General features: G+C 33.9%; 1 protein-coding gene across 1 annotated transcript in view; it reads right to left on the bottom strand.

Annotated features, from left to right (window-relative positions):
• Window positions 1–461: 461 nt before the first annotated feature.
• Window positions 462–16,955, bottom strand: part of LOC145662377 (BTB/POZ domain-containing protein 6-A-like) — a 48,640-nt gene continuing 32,146 nt past the window's right edge. Inside the window, exon 5 of the mRNA XM_081727893.1 lies at window positions 462–2,389. Within this exon, the coding sequence (XP_081584019.1) occupies window positions 1,469–2,389 (921 nt within the window). The 3' untranslated portion in view covers window positions 462–1,468. The remainder of the gene's footprint in view (window positions 2,390–16,955) is intronic.

Genomic DNA, 16,955 nt, shown 5'->3' with positions numbered 1-16,955 from the left:
CTCATGCGGTAATAACAATGCTTATTACTACGTAGAGTCACTATCTTATACTATTAAAATTTATACAATTTATTGTTAATAAAAAGTGAAGCAATTGAGTCACGATGTTGTGGCGTTTAAGAAAAGTGTGTCATCAGCAGTGCTTAAAGTGAGCCGGTATAAGCCGGTTATGCATCCGAAAGTTAGAAAATCGGCCGGTATGGCATACCGGCAAAAATAACTGATTTAAATTGTAATTTGCGTGTAGAAAAATAAAAACAGATTTTACGTATAGAAATAGTACGACGTTAGCATTGAGTAAACAAATATGTTTGTATATCTAGGCCTACTATCAAAGATTTCGTTGCTGCTGCTTCGAAAGTAAACAACAGTTCCCTATCCAATGGCAGAACTTGTGCTCTTGATTTTTTTCAACATATGTGCGAGGAGTTACACCCCCCCCCCCCCCCATCTCAAAAAAATTCTAACTACCGTACCTCTCGCCTAAAATGACATTGACAGGACTTTTTTAAAATTCAAAATTATTCTTTTCACACTATCTGGACTTCTGTGTTTACAATTATAAGAAAATGATGTTGACCACGAGACCAGAACAAGCTTTTGAAAATGGAAATGAGATTGAAAAGAACCATTAAATACTAGATACTAGAGACTAGACGAGAGTGCCTACAAAGCCTTGGAAACGAGACGAAAAAGCATATGGGCGTATATGTGTTTTCTTGTTTTAATCCATTTAAAGGCCACGTTGGATCGCTATGTTATTGTAAATGCGATGTTAAAGTAAATGTACCATCCGTGTTCTTCCACATTTAGATCGCCGATATGCTCAAGTAAAATCTTAGGAAAGCATACCGCCTCTGCTTTTTTCCCACTTCATAATCACTATTGCTCAACAGTCAATTTGGCGGCAGAAGTCTAAAGACTGGTTCAACAATAGTAAGCCTAAGCCTTGCAAGCCATTTAACTTTTGTAGTTTTATATTTAGATATTTAAAAAAAAAATCATTCGAAGTTCATACAGTTCGTTGCCGGGATACCAAGGAACTAGTTCGAATGAATGGAATACAACGGAAAACAATATTCATTGAATACTAATTATAAATATTTAATTGAATTAGGCTGATGATAATGAGGAATAAAACATTTACACATTAGTCCTCTCTCACTTCTCTCTCTCTCTCTCTCTCTCTCTCTCTGCCTTTCTTTCTATAAATTTTTCAAGTAAAAAATGATGCAAAAATTTCAGGAGTAGAGATGATCTTTAGAATTCTGTCAAAATTAGTGCTCTAAGTGGTCATATTTGTTCCATACCGTCACCTCATCTGATGTCACTTTAAGCACTGGTCATCAGACTAAAGAAGTTGGAAACAACTGATTTAGTGTAACATGATTTTAATTCAATAAATCAGCTTTTTTTAAACTTAGTAATTGTAGTTTTCTGCTCACGAAATGATACTATTACTTCTCAGTCAATGTCCTTGTATTATTAATCCCGCAATACAACCACTTTTCCAAGTAATTATATCAAATATATCGAAAGTAACGGGTGTTTTGTTACCGAAGTAATAGCATTTTATGATGTCAATATTAGCAAAAGCATCCAATTCTAACAATCTACCTGCAACAAGACAAGTTGGTTTTGGAAAATAAACTTTCCTTAAAGTTACACCGCCACTTGTGATGCTTTCGATAACATTATCTCCAAGAGCCAGTTTATATTCTACGACTTCACTGGAATCAGAAAATGTTTCTAACTTAATTCTAATTGATATTTCTGCATCTTGAGACGTTGCTTTTCCGGCACCGAATGAGAGACCACTGTTCCTATCTCTGGTACCTGAGCCAAATGGAAAGACTTGGGGTTGAGTAGTACTCAAACCATTTTGCGTAATGATTAAAAGACCAAGCAACATAACATCATTATGTGTTCTGAATATGATTGTATATTCTTCTTCGTTTCCTGTATACCTCTTTAACTTACCATACCAATTAACTGTCCTTTCATAGACACGTCGGGATATATTATTACTGAAGGTGCTAGGTAACGAACACATTGAAGGGCGCACTATACACTTTGAAATAACGGTTTTCTCTTCGGCAGTTAACAAATCTGAAATCATTAGAACTTGTTGAAACTCTTCAGGAGTGAAGGAAAGGAATCGGATTTTTCCTATTATTTCTTCGCCCACCATGTTCCTCAGATTAGTATGACTGGGACGTAATTCTTCTTTAGCACATTGATGTTCTGCCCATTTCTCTACAGCAGTGAAAAGTACACTTTCGTTCCTCACATTTAAATTATCCAAATCAAGAAGTTCTGACAAGGTTTCACGTTTCAACTGGATAAAGCTTGGATCTTCTATCAGTTGCTGTGTTTCTGATTTTAAAACCTAATGAAAGTGAAAAAAATGAATAAGTAAATAACCAGAATTTCAGTCCAATTAAACGTAGCGGAAGCAAGTAAAAAGAAATCATTCCTCTTACGTGTGAATATTTTCTACATTACCTGCGTTACCTGGCAAGAGAAAGCCTTTGTTGAGGAATTGTTATGATTGTGTGAGTGCAGCCAATGCTGCGCTCTTTCCTGGACTTCTTGGTAAAACCGGCCCTGTAAACTGCTCAAACACATGGAAGTTGCATGAAGAAAGACAAGAACTGTAGACTAAAGGGCCAGGGTCTTTCAATGTCTAGCGTTATCATAAAGGAAAGTAACACCCTTCGTTAGAAACCACCTTTTGATCTCGATGTCCTACCGCAGCGATGCAAGGGTGCTGAAGCATCAATTAACATTGTTGGTCACATCGAGATTCCGTGGTGACTGTTATAATTACCAACATATCTCTACTCGTGTCGCATTCGAAGTAAATAAGCAATATCTCAGCTGACCACCAACTAGTACTAGATCTGTCCAGGAAAGAGTGACCAGATTCTGACAAGCGAAAAATAGGACACAAATATTAGTAAATGATGTTTACTGCATCGTCAGTACGCATGTCCTTATTTCATTTAACCTTAAGTTAATCATTCATTTTCGTTACAAAGAAAAGCACTGAACAAAAGTACCGTATTGAAGGAATTCAACACAACTCCAAATGCTTTGATGACTGACAAAATGGTTTATTTTTATGAACGTACAGTGAAACTTCGTGTAGGGCTGAAGATTTTTTAAAATGGATTTTCGGTGCGTGGGATTATTATAAGGAATAAGGCAAAATTTAGACCGGGACGAGGGAACTTCTACTTATCTTGCTAACATCACTGTCGTAACTTGAAGTAAAAATCTTTCCTACCTAACCAATATCTCAACAAGCCCTTCTCAGTAAAAACGATATGGTGCCTTCCATTTCAATTCAGGCAATGCATGTACCATCACCCTTTCAGATATTGCTGAAACTTTTTTCTATAGCAACTAGACATGTTTTTAAGAGACCGATATTTTTGGTTTTGTCGAAAAAAAATTTCCCGCCAAGTAATGGGCCATCACAGACGGGGAGTACAATTTATGAATTGTAGAAGACATGGAAAATGGTCAACTTCGGAGCCTCACCATTCGGCTATGGAGACAGGTAGAGTTATAATTCTTGTTGTGGTATGTACATAGGGATATAAGCTAAACTATATTTTATTATAGTTTGGTTTGCGCATGCGTATCTTTTTGTACATAAATTAACAAATGAACGTCAATTTATCTGAAAAGTCGAAGTTTGCGAATTATTTTCGAGCACTTCCAGTTCGAATTTTACAATTCTGTTTTCACGGTTAATAAGACCTAGTTCCCCGCTTTCCGAAAAAAAAAATTGTATCGCTTCTGTGTGCAACCGTTTTGTCGCAAAAAATTCGAGAAATTGTAAAATTTTCAAAAACCGCCATTTTTGGGCGCCATTTTCTCGAAAACACCATCTTTTAAAATTCTGAAATTTTGTCAGATGGTTCAACTTTACATGAATAATAAACCCACCAAATACTATTCTCAACCAATGCTTCATGAATTAACTGTAGCCTTTTAAAGTTAGCGAAGTTTCGTTAACTTTGATGTCACAGTTAGCAACACTGAGAATAAAAGTGCAATGATTTGGTGATGTTTGTGGTTCACATTCATTAAATGAAGAATAAAAGGTTTTCTTGACTGTTTTTTTATTATTATTATTATTATTATTATTATTATTATTATTATTATTATTATTATTATTATTATTATTATTATTATTATTATTATTATTTTGATCAAAAAGGCTCTCTGAAATAGTAAAATGAGCCTCCCCTACTCCTTCGTTTTCTTAAACCGAAATAATCTGAGGTGGAAATTACGATTACGAAACACACAAATTTTAAGTTTGCTTGAAATGGCCATCCCATGAATTCTGATGATCTATAAAAAGCCTGAACTATTACTCAGTATGATTTGGAATGCCCCAGACAAAGTCTCAATTAAGTGCGATGTCATTACAGTGATCGAAAAAGGACAAAACGTTAAAAAAATCGAAACGTTTTCTTACGCGTTCCAAAGAAATTTACTCACTTTTTAAACAGAACAATCCCAGCATAAGAATGGATCACTTGGAATTTTATAGTATTCGACTAAAGTGTGTCAGTCCGCAACCTGCGAGGGAAGTGTGTGTGTGTATTGCGCAAATTTTAAGTTAGCTGCTACTGCGTTGCTACAAATCAAAGGTGCAGCCTGTATTGAAGCTGTCATGAGTGACCTATTTCCTTTAGTAGTATGATCCGTAGAAAATGACAACTGTCTTTTCAAGAATGTGGTGAATGTCCTGGAGTGGAAGGAATATGTGTGGAGTCTTTAATTATTGATCCTGATGAAAATGAAAGTGTTACGTATGTCATATGGGAGAATAATGATCTCGTTAAAAACTGTGCCACTTTCTGTTTTCGCATCGTACATTGCTGGTTTAACTGTAAGAATCGTAATTCATGACTACATCAACAAAACCCAAAGAGAATTAATTGCTACCGAAATGCACCGTATAAAATTTCAAGATACAAATTCTATTTTACTTCATGTGGACTTCGTTGAAAACTGGACTGTTATTCTGCAAAGTGAAATTCAGAGTTATCACCGGAATATGAAACAACTTGACAGTTTTTTGTAATAAACGACGATAAAACACACGATTCGGCTCATGTACTCATAGTCATAGACAAGATTATAAAAATACTCGAAGAAAAGCGAAAATAAAATTTTGTACTTTATAGAAAAAGGTTTGAATACGTGAAAATAGGTGTCTACAATTTTTCAAACCGTGTCAGTGATTTCTGATATTTCTGCATCCCACTTTAAAAATTGCTTTCAGATGTTCGAGATGCAGACAGGTCCGATAAAGCAGTGTTTTTGCAGTGAAACCGGCCATGCAACGGTATTGAGGGGGGGGGGGGGTAAAGAATGTGGCAACGCGGCATAATCTTAGGCTAAAACAGATACACAGTATTAAAACCGCAGAAGAAAAAAATGAAATGAAATCTTTTAAGTTTTACGTCCCACGGATATGCCGGTTAGGCTAAAGGAGACGGTGATTATGAGAAATGGTGGAATGCACAAACTGGGAGGAAACGGGATAACTCCGAGAAAACCCACGAGCACGGTGTTTGTCCACCACAAAGCCCACACGGCGCGAGCTGGGATCGAACCAGGGACCCCAAGCACCGGAAGTGAACGTTCTACCACTGAGCCACCGCGTTCCCACTAAAACCGCAGAAGAATTCGTGAGTATAGTGCAAGTACAAACTCCGGGTATTACTCTCGTTTTGTTGCCTGGAACAGAATTCGACGACTTCCGGAAGAAAAAAAGAGAAAGTATGCGACCGGTAACTGGTATTCAACGAAGTCATCTTTGGCTTTCGGAAAATTGCGAAGTTTTTATGGCAGTAACGGGTCACCATGAACTAACTTCATGTTACCCCAAAATCGAACTTCTGCAATTCAAAGTGTAGATTTAAGAAATCTGCAAGAAGAAACTTTTGTTACATACATATATGTATGGTAACCACTGGTGCGTAGCAGAAATATGAATACATCATGAATTATTTGAAGTGCTGTTTATGCTTCCACATGGACCTTCAGCGGGATACAGGTTTCGAGAAGAGCATAAGAGAAGTGAAAATAAGTGTTTTGTGACTATCGACAATGTGTTACGCAGGGGCGGATCCAGGACGGAATTCGGGGGGGGGGGAGGGAAGTTGTAATACTGCTACTTAGAGCTATTTTTAAGAGCTCCAAACTCTGGGATGGTTTTTATTTATATATAAAATAAGAAAGTTTCTTCTTCTTGGGAGGAAGGGGGGCAATCGTCCCCCTAGATCCACTCCTGCATGGGTTGTGAGTGAACCAACACCTATTGGAGCACCTGCACGGTTACATGCTATTAGCGAAGAAGACAAAAACCAAGCAAATGATTGGTCCATGTAAAAAAAAAAAAAAAAAAAAAAAAACTGAAATTTTGTTTCCGAAGACCATTTTAAGTAAGTGAACTTGAAATTTGTGTGTTTCGTAATCGTTATTTCCACCTCAGATTATTTCGGTTTAAGAAAACGGAGAAGTAGGGGAGGCTCATTTTACTATTTCAGAGAGCCTTTTTGATCAAAATAATAATAAAAAAACAGCCAAGAAAACTTTTTATTCTTCATTTAATGAATGTGAACCACAAACATCATCAAATCATTGCACTTTTATTGTTCCCAGTGTTGTTAACTGTGACATCAAAGTTAACAAAACTTCGCTAACTTTAAAAGGCTGCAGTTAATTCATGAAGCATTGGTTGAGAATAGTATTTGGTGGGTTTATTATTCATGTAAAGTTGAACCATCTGAAAAAATTTCAGAATTTTAAAAGATGGTGTTTTCGAGAAAATGGCGCCCAAAAATGGCGGTTTTTGAAAATTTTACAATTTCTCGAATCTTTTGCGACAAAACGGTTGCACACAGAAGAAATACAATTTTTTTCGGAAAGCGGATAACTAGGTCTTGCCAACCGTGAAAACAGAATTTTAAAATTTGAACTGGAAGTGCTCGAAAAAATTCGCAAACTTCGACTTTTCAGATAAATTGACTTCGATTTTAAGTTGGTTCATTTGTTAATTTATGTACCAAATTTCACAGAAGTAAATCCCCAAGCTAAAAGGGTTTGCATATCCAGACTCCTATGAAAATATTTACGATCACTCCAACCCCAATCATTTCACAGATTCAACCTGTTGTATATAAGTTATTAGGACGTAAAATTGAATGTAATTTATACGAAAAACCCTTTTATACATTGCAAGACCTGTAACGTCCAAATATTCACCACAAACTTATAGTTGTATCGACATAAACAACAAAAAAACTGTGGAGCAGGAAACCACTTTACACAAAAGTAAAAAGAGGTCATTGAAGACATACGAACTGGTCGAGCGGTTTGGGTCACTAGTCTATCAATCAGAAGTTTATGTCGATACAACTAATGTCTATGGCCACGAAGGGGAAAATATTCGTTTTGTTTTTTCCTTAAAAGTGTATTCCTATTTTCATCACAGGGCTGAGAACATTTCTTTGAATAAATCTTTGGAAACTACTTTTCTCTCAAATTCGATTAGAAGCGAACATTATATGAATTGCAAATCTAAAATCCACAGCTGAGAACAAAATATTAAGTATGTTCAATATTTCATTATTATCCTTTGATTTGTAATTAAAAAGTAATTATAAGCATTGACGATTTCAGAAGATTCTCCCCCGGTAATGGTCAATATATGAATGAGAAAAAACTGATAAAACATTATTAGTCCACTTTGAGCATGATCTCGAAAATAACTTATGGCCACGAAGGGGAAATTTATGTCGACAGGGTCTCAAATTCTCCGATGGGTCGTGACCTGAAATCATCATTGTTTGAAAGGTTTCCTTAACAAATAGAATATTATATTTATTTCTCGTTCTACGTTTTGAAATGGAAAAATCATAATTTTAAAGAGAATTATAATACGACAAACATAAAGATTTATACAACTAATGAAGTAAATATCCTTGTGTAAGTAATCGACTTCTATTCGGATTAAAACTCGGAATATTCGTTTGCATCTCACTTTAAAGTAAATCCTCTCTCTCTCTCTACATATATATATATATAGCTCTTACATGCTTTCCAGTAACTCCGATTACTTAATCAATATTTTTAATAATATATTTTTATTGTAATACTCTTACTATTCAATGTCGTATGCACTTAATTTCCCAAAGCAAAACCTCACAAATGCATAATTGGCTAGTAAATATTATCAAATAAATTATCATTTATTTTACGTAAACATTGCATCGCCTGATTTGAAACTTCGTACTTTAAATAATAATAATAATAATAATAATAATAATAATAATAATAAAATCATAGCCATATCTTTATCAGAATTTCAGGCTTAGTCAATAAATGAATTCAACATGGTCTCTATTCGAAGCTCTATTTAATCGAATCCGATAGAAATACGAAGAGGAACTTCGAGAACATGTCAAAGAAAAATGTTACTTTGGTGGGATTGGAAGTAACTTTTAAGAGTTTTTTTTTTCATTTTTACAAATTACAGACAAATGCCTTAGACACTTTTTTCTTTTCTTTAAGTTAACTGATTCACCGAATGTATCTCAGTAACTTGTCTCTATTTTCTACTCGGTTATACACGTTTTACAATCTTTTCCATTAACCTTAAACGATGAGAACACGAACACAAAAACATCCACATAAGTATGACAGTTAAAACTCGTAATTTTCCCCACGGGAAATCGAACCCGGGACCCCATACACCTGAGGCACACGCGCTAGCCACTAGACCAGCGGGAAGAGCAAATGAAATGTATTTTGTATTGTCTGAAGTTTATAGCTATTTCACCCTGTTGTAATATGTCTATTGATTTTTTAATGTTTACCGTATTCGTTACTTTGAGGAATGATATATATTATTGATATAGGTTCTATTACATATTCGGCCATAAATATTATATAAATTATCAGAATTATTCATGATCTTCCATGGAAATTCACTGGTGCATGTACAGTAGACAGACAGTGTAATTGGAAAATGAGTTCAACAGAGATATATATTCCGCCGATTATATTTTATTTAATAGCTATTTAGAAGAGATAACGAAAACGAGTCTACATAATGAAGATGGAATTTCGGTAGAAGATAGAAGGGTGAGGTGTATACGGTTTGGGGTTAATATGGTTGTTGTTGCAGAATCTAAAAAGAAAATTAATAAGATGTAGAAAATTTGAGAAAGGCTTGTGAAGAATATGGGATGGAAATAAATGTTAGAAAGACAAAATCCATGGTGATTGAAACGAAGCGATCAGTGTGAAATATAGAAGTAGGAGCGGGAAAAAACAACAAGTGACTAGTTTTGGATATCTGAGTACTATTACTAGTGATGATATGACATGAGGACGTGAAATAAAAGCAAGGATAGAAATGGCGAAAAGAGCCTTTAGGATGGAGGAAATAGTATTTTGTGGGACCACGAATAGAGCTGAAAAGAAAAAGACCCATAAAATGCTTCGTTTACTGTATTTTACTGTATTTATAGGACATGAACATGGACGGAACTATAGGAACTGTTAGGAAGGAACTGTATCATGAGGGATGTGCTAGAGGGTATGGTGGCAGGAAAGAGAGGGAGAAGACTAATTAGACTATATAGAAACAGAATTAGGCTATTGGCGATATCAAAACAGACAAATCGTATGTGAAGATGGAGAGGTTAACAGAAGATCATGGAGCATGGTAGCTTCTCAGCTGCGGTAGATGACCCGCTGGTAATGGTGGAATACTTCTGATATAATGATACTGATGATGCACAGTAGAAACAGAAGTATCCACTTTACTGTCATTGCTAATACGAATCACAATGCAAATTTCTACAGGTTGTCAAAATACCTCGCTCTAAAAGCTGTAGAAAACTATCTGTTACTATGCGAGGGAAAATCATAGGTCGAGCAACAATGAGACAAACTGCCATTCAGATAGCTAGGGGTATGAGCTGTGACGAGAAAACAGTGAAGAAATTGATTTAGCGGTATGAAGAAGGTAGTGAATATTTCACATCTTGGCCAAGAAGTAGAAGACTAATAATAATAATAAAATAATAATAATAATAATAATAATAATAATAATAATAATAATAATAATAATAATAATAATAATAATAATAATAAAATAATAATAATAATAATAATAATAATAATAATAATAATAGTCATCATCATCTCAGAAATTTATATTTATTTCCAGCATGACTTTTGCATACCCTCCTAGTGCAATATTATGTTTTTATAAAACGGCAATTATAAAATTGTCAAGCTGAATTTGAAAGTCATAATAAGTAGTGCTTTATTTATTTATTGCACAATTCTTTTATGCCAGTAGCTTTCGCCACCTTACTCCCTCTTCATCTTACTCAGGAGGAAGCTGCGGGTCCCCCAAGTTGGGAACTACTGCTTTCCACCAAGGAATTCAGACAGCCTGTTAGAAATTTGCATTCTGACTAACATCAGAAAACTGTGTTATACTGTTTCTACTGCGCATGCACCAGTGAATTTCCATGGAAGATCATGAATAATTCTGATAATTTATATAATATTTATGGCCGAATATGTAATAGAACCTATATCAATAATATATATCATTCCTCAAAGTAACGAATACGGTAAACATTAAAAATCAATAGACATATTACAACAGGGCGAAATAGCTATAAACTTCAGACAATACAAAATACATTTCATTTGCTCTTCCCGCTGGTCTAGTGGCTAGCGCGTGTGCCTCAGGTGTATGGGGTCCCGGGTTCGATTCCCCGTGGGGAAAATTACGAGTTTTAACTGTCATACTTATGTGGATGTTTTTGTGTTCGTGTTCTCATCGTTTAAGGTTAATGGAAAAGATTGTAAGACGTGTATAACCGAGTAGAAAATAGAGACAAGTTACTGAGATACGTTCGGTGAATCAGTTAACTTAAAGAAAAGAAAAAAGTGTCTAAGGCATTTGTCTGTAATTTGTAAAAATGAAAAAAAAACCTTAAAAGTTACTTCCAATCCCACCAAAGTAACATTTTTCTTTGACATGTTCTCGAAGTTCCTCTTCGTATTTCTATCGGATTCGATTAAATAGAGCTTCGAATAGAGACCATGTTGAATTCATTTATTGACTAAGCCTGAAATTCTGATAAAGATATGGCTATGATTTTATTATTATTATTATTATTATTATTATTATTATTATTATTATTATTATTATTATTATTATTATTATTATTATTATTATTATTATTATTATTATTTAAAGTACGAAGTTTCAAATCAGGCTATTTATATTTACGTAAACTAAATGATAATTTATTTGATAATATTCACTAGTCAACTATACATTTGCGAGGTTTTGCGTTAGGAAATGAAGTGTATACAACATGCTTTGGGAAATGAAGTGTATACAACATTGAATAGTAAAAGTATTACAATAAATGTATATTATTAAAAATATTGATTAAGTAATTGGAGTTAAGCATGCTTTCCAGTAAGAATTATATATAGAGAGGATTTACTTTAAAGTGTGATGCAAACGAGTATTCGAGTTTTAATCCGATTCGAAATCGATAGCTTACACAAGAATATTTACTTCATTAGTTGTATAAATCTTTATGCTTATCGTATTATAATTCTATTTAAAATTATGATTTTTCCATTTCAAAACGTAGAAGGAGAAATAAATGTAATATTCTATTTGTTAAGGATACCTTTGAAACAGTGATGATTTCAAGGCATGACCCGTCGGAGAATTTGAGACCCTGTCGACATAAATTTTCCCCTTCGTGGCCATAAGTTATCTTCGATCATGCTCAAATGGACTAATAATGTTTTATTAGTTTTCTCTCATTCATATATTGATCATTACCGGGGGAGAATCTTCTGAAATCGTCAATGCTTATAATTAGTTTTTCACTACAAATCAAAGGATAATAATGAAATATTGAACATACTTAATATTTTGCTCTCAGCTGTGGATTTTAGATTTGCAATTCATATAATGTTCGCTTCTAATCGAATTTGCGAGAAAAATACTTTCCAAAGATTTATTCAAAGAAATGTTCTCAGCCCTGTGATGAAAATAGGAATACACTTTTAAGGAAAAAACAAAACGAATATTTTCCCCTTCGTGGCCATAGACATTAGTTGTATCGACATAAACTTCTGATTGATAGACTAGTGACCCAAACCGCTCGACCAGTTCGTATGTCTTCAATGACCTCTTTTTACTTTTGTGTAAAGTGGTTTCCTGCTCCACAGTTTTTTTGTTGTTTATGTCGATACAACTATAAGTTTGTGGTGAATATTTGGACGTTACAGGTCTTGCAATGCATAAAAGGGTTTTTCGTATAAATTACATTCAATTTTACGTCCTAATAACTTATATACAACAGGTTGAATCTGTGAAATGATTGGGGTTGGAGTGATCGTAAATGTTTTCATAGTTAGGAGCCTGGATATGCAAACCCGCTTAACGTGGGGATTTACTTTTGTGAATTTTGGCACAAAAAGATACGCATGTGCAAACCAAACTATAATAAAATATAGTTTATTTATATCCCTATGTACACTCATATCCAAAATGAATGTCGCATATCTATAACTGTCTTCTTGTAAGAATATAATTTGATAATGATTTTGCAGGGTACTTTTAATACTGATATTATGTGTATAATCCGGAAATGTATGTTTGTGGTAAATTTCATTGGAAAAGAATTATAAATACGAAAATTAGAATGAGTAAAATAAAATGTTGTTAAATGGACAACAAAATTTTAATTTCATTATATTGTTCTTATTTACTGCTGTTTTGACATGAAATTTGCCACATACATGTCTTTGCCGATTATACACATACGTTATAAGAAATACCGGGCGAATTAGTTATGAAATTATATTCCTACACCAACACATTTTTAGACATGCGACAATAATTTTAGACATGAGTGTACATACCACAACAAGAATTATAACTCTACCTGTCTTCATAGCCGAATGGTGAGGCTCCGAAGTTGACCATTTTCCATGTCTTCTACAATTCATAAATAGTACTCCCCGTCTTTGATGGCCCATTACTTGGCGGGAAAATTTTTTTCGACAAAACAAAAAAAATATCGGTCTTTTAAAAACATGTCTAGTTGCTATAAAGAAAAAAGTTTCAATAATATCTGAGATGGTGATGGTACAATTTTATATTTTTTTGCCTGAGTTGAAATGGAAGGCACCGTATTGCAAAACCGTGGTTTATTGATTTTTCTTCTTGCCTATTATAAGAAGTGTTATAAAACACAGTGGTTCATCGTTCAGGAAAAGAGTGCCTGTGATTGAAAATGTTGTGAATAAAAAACGAAACATTAAAATATTGCAAATAAGTTACTAACTCAGGACATTTCGCAGGACAATTTTAAAAAAGGACATTTCTCGATTTTCTATGCGTCTTCGCAACACGCAGGACAGCTCTTTGAAAAACAGTACTGTACTGCGAAAATCAGAACGTCTGGTCACCCTAGTCCAGGATGCTCCAATTACTTAACCATTATTAATCTAGAACCCCTAAGTCTCCATCAATGACCCAATGAGCTTATCTGAGTAATTAATCTTATTGAGTAATATGTATATCCTGATTACCTATAGATCCTACGCATTAACTTGTGTATTAAATACTCATTCAGATTTGCATTCAAAGCCTAATATTGTTTGGTATATTTTCTGAAAGATCAATATCCAATAACTAGAAGAGCAATATTCAATTTGTTCTCAATCGTCGGTGACTAGGAAATGTTCAGCAAACTAAATAAAATACATAACGTTACACAGTGTTAAACAAGCAACAAATTTTCCGATTATTAACATTTAACGTCCTGCTTTTTTATTATTTTTTTATTTTATTTTATTTTTTATTTTTTATTTATTTTTTTTTTAACTAATGAACAAACTCCATAGCTCTGGATAAGTAGCTTAACAAATAAAACAGTTCTGACCAGAGCAGAATGAAATATATTAAAAACTATACTTACAATGTGTTACAGTTTCAAGGACCTAACGTCCTCTTCATCAGACACCAACACTCCACACCAACTGAGAGTGTTGGTGTCTGATGAAGAGGACGTTAGGTCCTTGAAACTGTAACACATTGTAAGTATAGTTTTTAATATATTTCATTCTGCTCTGGTCAGAACTGTGTTTTATTTTTTTACTAATTTCGAGGTTCCTGTGTCTAGCAGCTAAAAATCTGGCTAACGTAAATATTTAACTGTCTCTGACACTTTCCTATATGACACCTTCATCTGAATAGGCAATAGAAAGTCACTTCACAGTCGAGTAAAATAAGTTGTCGAAATAAGTTTTCAACCAGGGCAAACTCTTTCGTTCAAGTGCGGTAATAAACTAAGTGTTATTGAAATTTAAAAATAAATAAATAAATAAATAAACTCTACTCTTACTAGATATATATTTTCAGTCTTTGTTTATTTTTACTTCAGTGGAAAAGTTGGTGACAACTGCCTTCATTCAAAGATTTCTCACTATGGAACAAAATGGAATAAAAGTAATTAAAAAATTTTTTTTAACTACGCTATGCCTGACATTTTCATTTGTAATTCTTCAAAAATCATGTCACCCCTTGCCTCTTTGTGACATAGCAGTGAAGAAACACGGTGTACTTTTATACTGAGTTTGACTCTACTCTGTAATCTCTAGTCTGTGCCACCAGCTTTTTCTCATATTAGGAAGCTTTAAAGGCAGTGGTTGAAGTGAGACGGTATGCGGTGGTATGTCATACCGCCTTTGGTTTTTCAGTAATCAGGACATACCGTCCCTGATTTTTCAGTGATCAAGACAATATTTAAATAGGCGATATATTGAGTCAAAATCATAATAAAACATATCGCCTCTTTTTTTTTTTTTTCCACTTCGAACACTGTTTAAAGATTTTTGAAAGCATGCTCTGTTAACGCATTTTCCGAGCAGTCACTGCTGAAATTAGTAAATACAAAGAACTGTTCATGAATAACCTTCCTTCCCTTCTTTCCACATATTGCAATACTGTGGAAATTTGGTGTTTGTTAGTTGTCTGTGATTTCATTGGTTCGTGGTTGATTTAGAGTTTAGCGTTCCGTTCAGAACCGACTATGGACCGACAATTTAACATGAGATCCGAACATGGTCTCTCACTATGGAAATCGAACTCAGGTCTCATGTCATAATTTCGTTATATTATAACGGCTACAAATGTTATTTCTTAATTTTCAGATAATCGCTGTGAAATATAATTACTTAGTGTGTTCTGAATGTCGCTACATGATTTAGAAAACACGATGTATGAAAGTAGAATGTCAGAAATGTGAATTTTGTCTGCGGCTTCCATCGTGATATCTCCTAATTAAATCTAACAGCCCAATCTAGTTCTCGTTAACTGAAATCTCGAAATTCATTGTGTGTATGGAGTGCAAGTCCATGCTCAGCTTTAAAAAAAAATATGTTGATTAAACGAGCAACATATCTAATATTTTTGAGAAGTTCATTGCGTTTCTTTTTATTATTGTTATTATTAATTTTAAATTGATAACCTAATGAAAACTATTCGTAGTAGCCTTACCTTATTTTGTGACAGTTTACATACTTTTCCAATATCATTTCTTAAGTCGCTAAATTGTTACTTCAGATAGAATAAACACTTACCACACGAAAAGAGGGGAAGCATGTTCAACAATATATTTTATTATTAGTCTTTATTATTATTATTATTATTATTATTATTATTATTATTATTATTATTATTATTATTATTATTAATAATAATATTAATAATAATAATAATAATAATAATATCATTAACAATTGGACAAACACTTTACAGAATTAGAGGTTTGTTATGACAAGTGACGAGTAAAGGTATTGCTTTTCGTTCTGAAATTAGGTATTAAAGGTGTAGGTTTACGTTTGGAACTTACTACCAATTTATCCGTAAATGATCTTGCACTGAAAGACTATTTTGGAAAGTTACCAACAGTGCATCTGTCACTGCAGCTTTCAACAACCGGAGTAACAGTCGCAGATATCGCGAATCATTCTTTAAAAAAAAAAAAAAAAAAAAAAAAAAAAAAACACGCTGCACACACAACGGCACCAACAGAAACGCCTCCTTCAGGAACAGTCTTAATCTAAATGCTTACATGCATGTCTTTTGCACTGTTCCTTCTTATCCGACGGGTAGTGCCTGTGTCTAGCAGCTCTGGTCGGAGCGAGTAACTCCACCTCCAGCGGAAGGTGGTGCTGGTGGTGGTGGTAGTGTGTGTGTGTGTGGGGAGGGGGTGTTAGCTAATGGGATTTGTAAGCAAACATGCAAGTAACCTAATTGTAACAGAAAAGAAATGCATCGGATTGGAAACTTCTCTTGGCGGATTTTTCCTTTGTTTCAAGATAAGTCTTGATTATATATAATGCTTTCATTTTGATATTCAAGACGATTTATGATATGAACTATGTAAGAACTGGATGATTAAATAATTAACAAACCGTGAAAAACTACTAAGAATAACACTACATTACATCCACACAAGTCCTTTAAGTGTCGAACCCCATCGGTTACTAGGAATTATTTAAAAACTACACAGAATGCACAACACTACGCAACATTAAACAACTTATACGATTATTCACATTTTACTAATCTAACAGTGGGATAGAGTAAGGTCATTTCACTAGCTTCCAGCAAATTTTATTTCATAGTCTCTTACAAATAAATACGTAAAAAAGAATATATTGAGATTTTCAAAGGTTTTTTGTGGGTTTGTGTTTCGAAATTGTATTTGCTAAGATGTCTTCTAATTCAATGTACATTAAAAAATTCCTCTTTCGAGAACTGAAAAAAGTTTAATTTTCTTGCGCTTATTATT

Source organism: Thermobia domestica, chromosome 10 (genome assembly GCF_964235325.1).
Source record: "Thermobia domestica chromosome 10, izTheDome1.hap1.1, whole genome shotgun sequence".
In the NCBI taxonomy this organism is placed as follows: domain Eukaryota; kingdom Metazoa; phylum Arthropoda; class Insecta; order Zygentoma; family Lepismatidae; genus Thermobia; species Thermobia domestica.
Note: the sequence above shows the minus strand (reverse complement) of the source record. Positions and strands in the feature narration are given on the sequence as shown.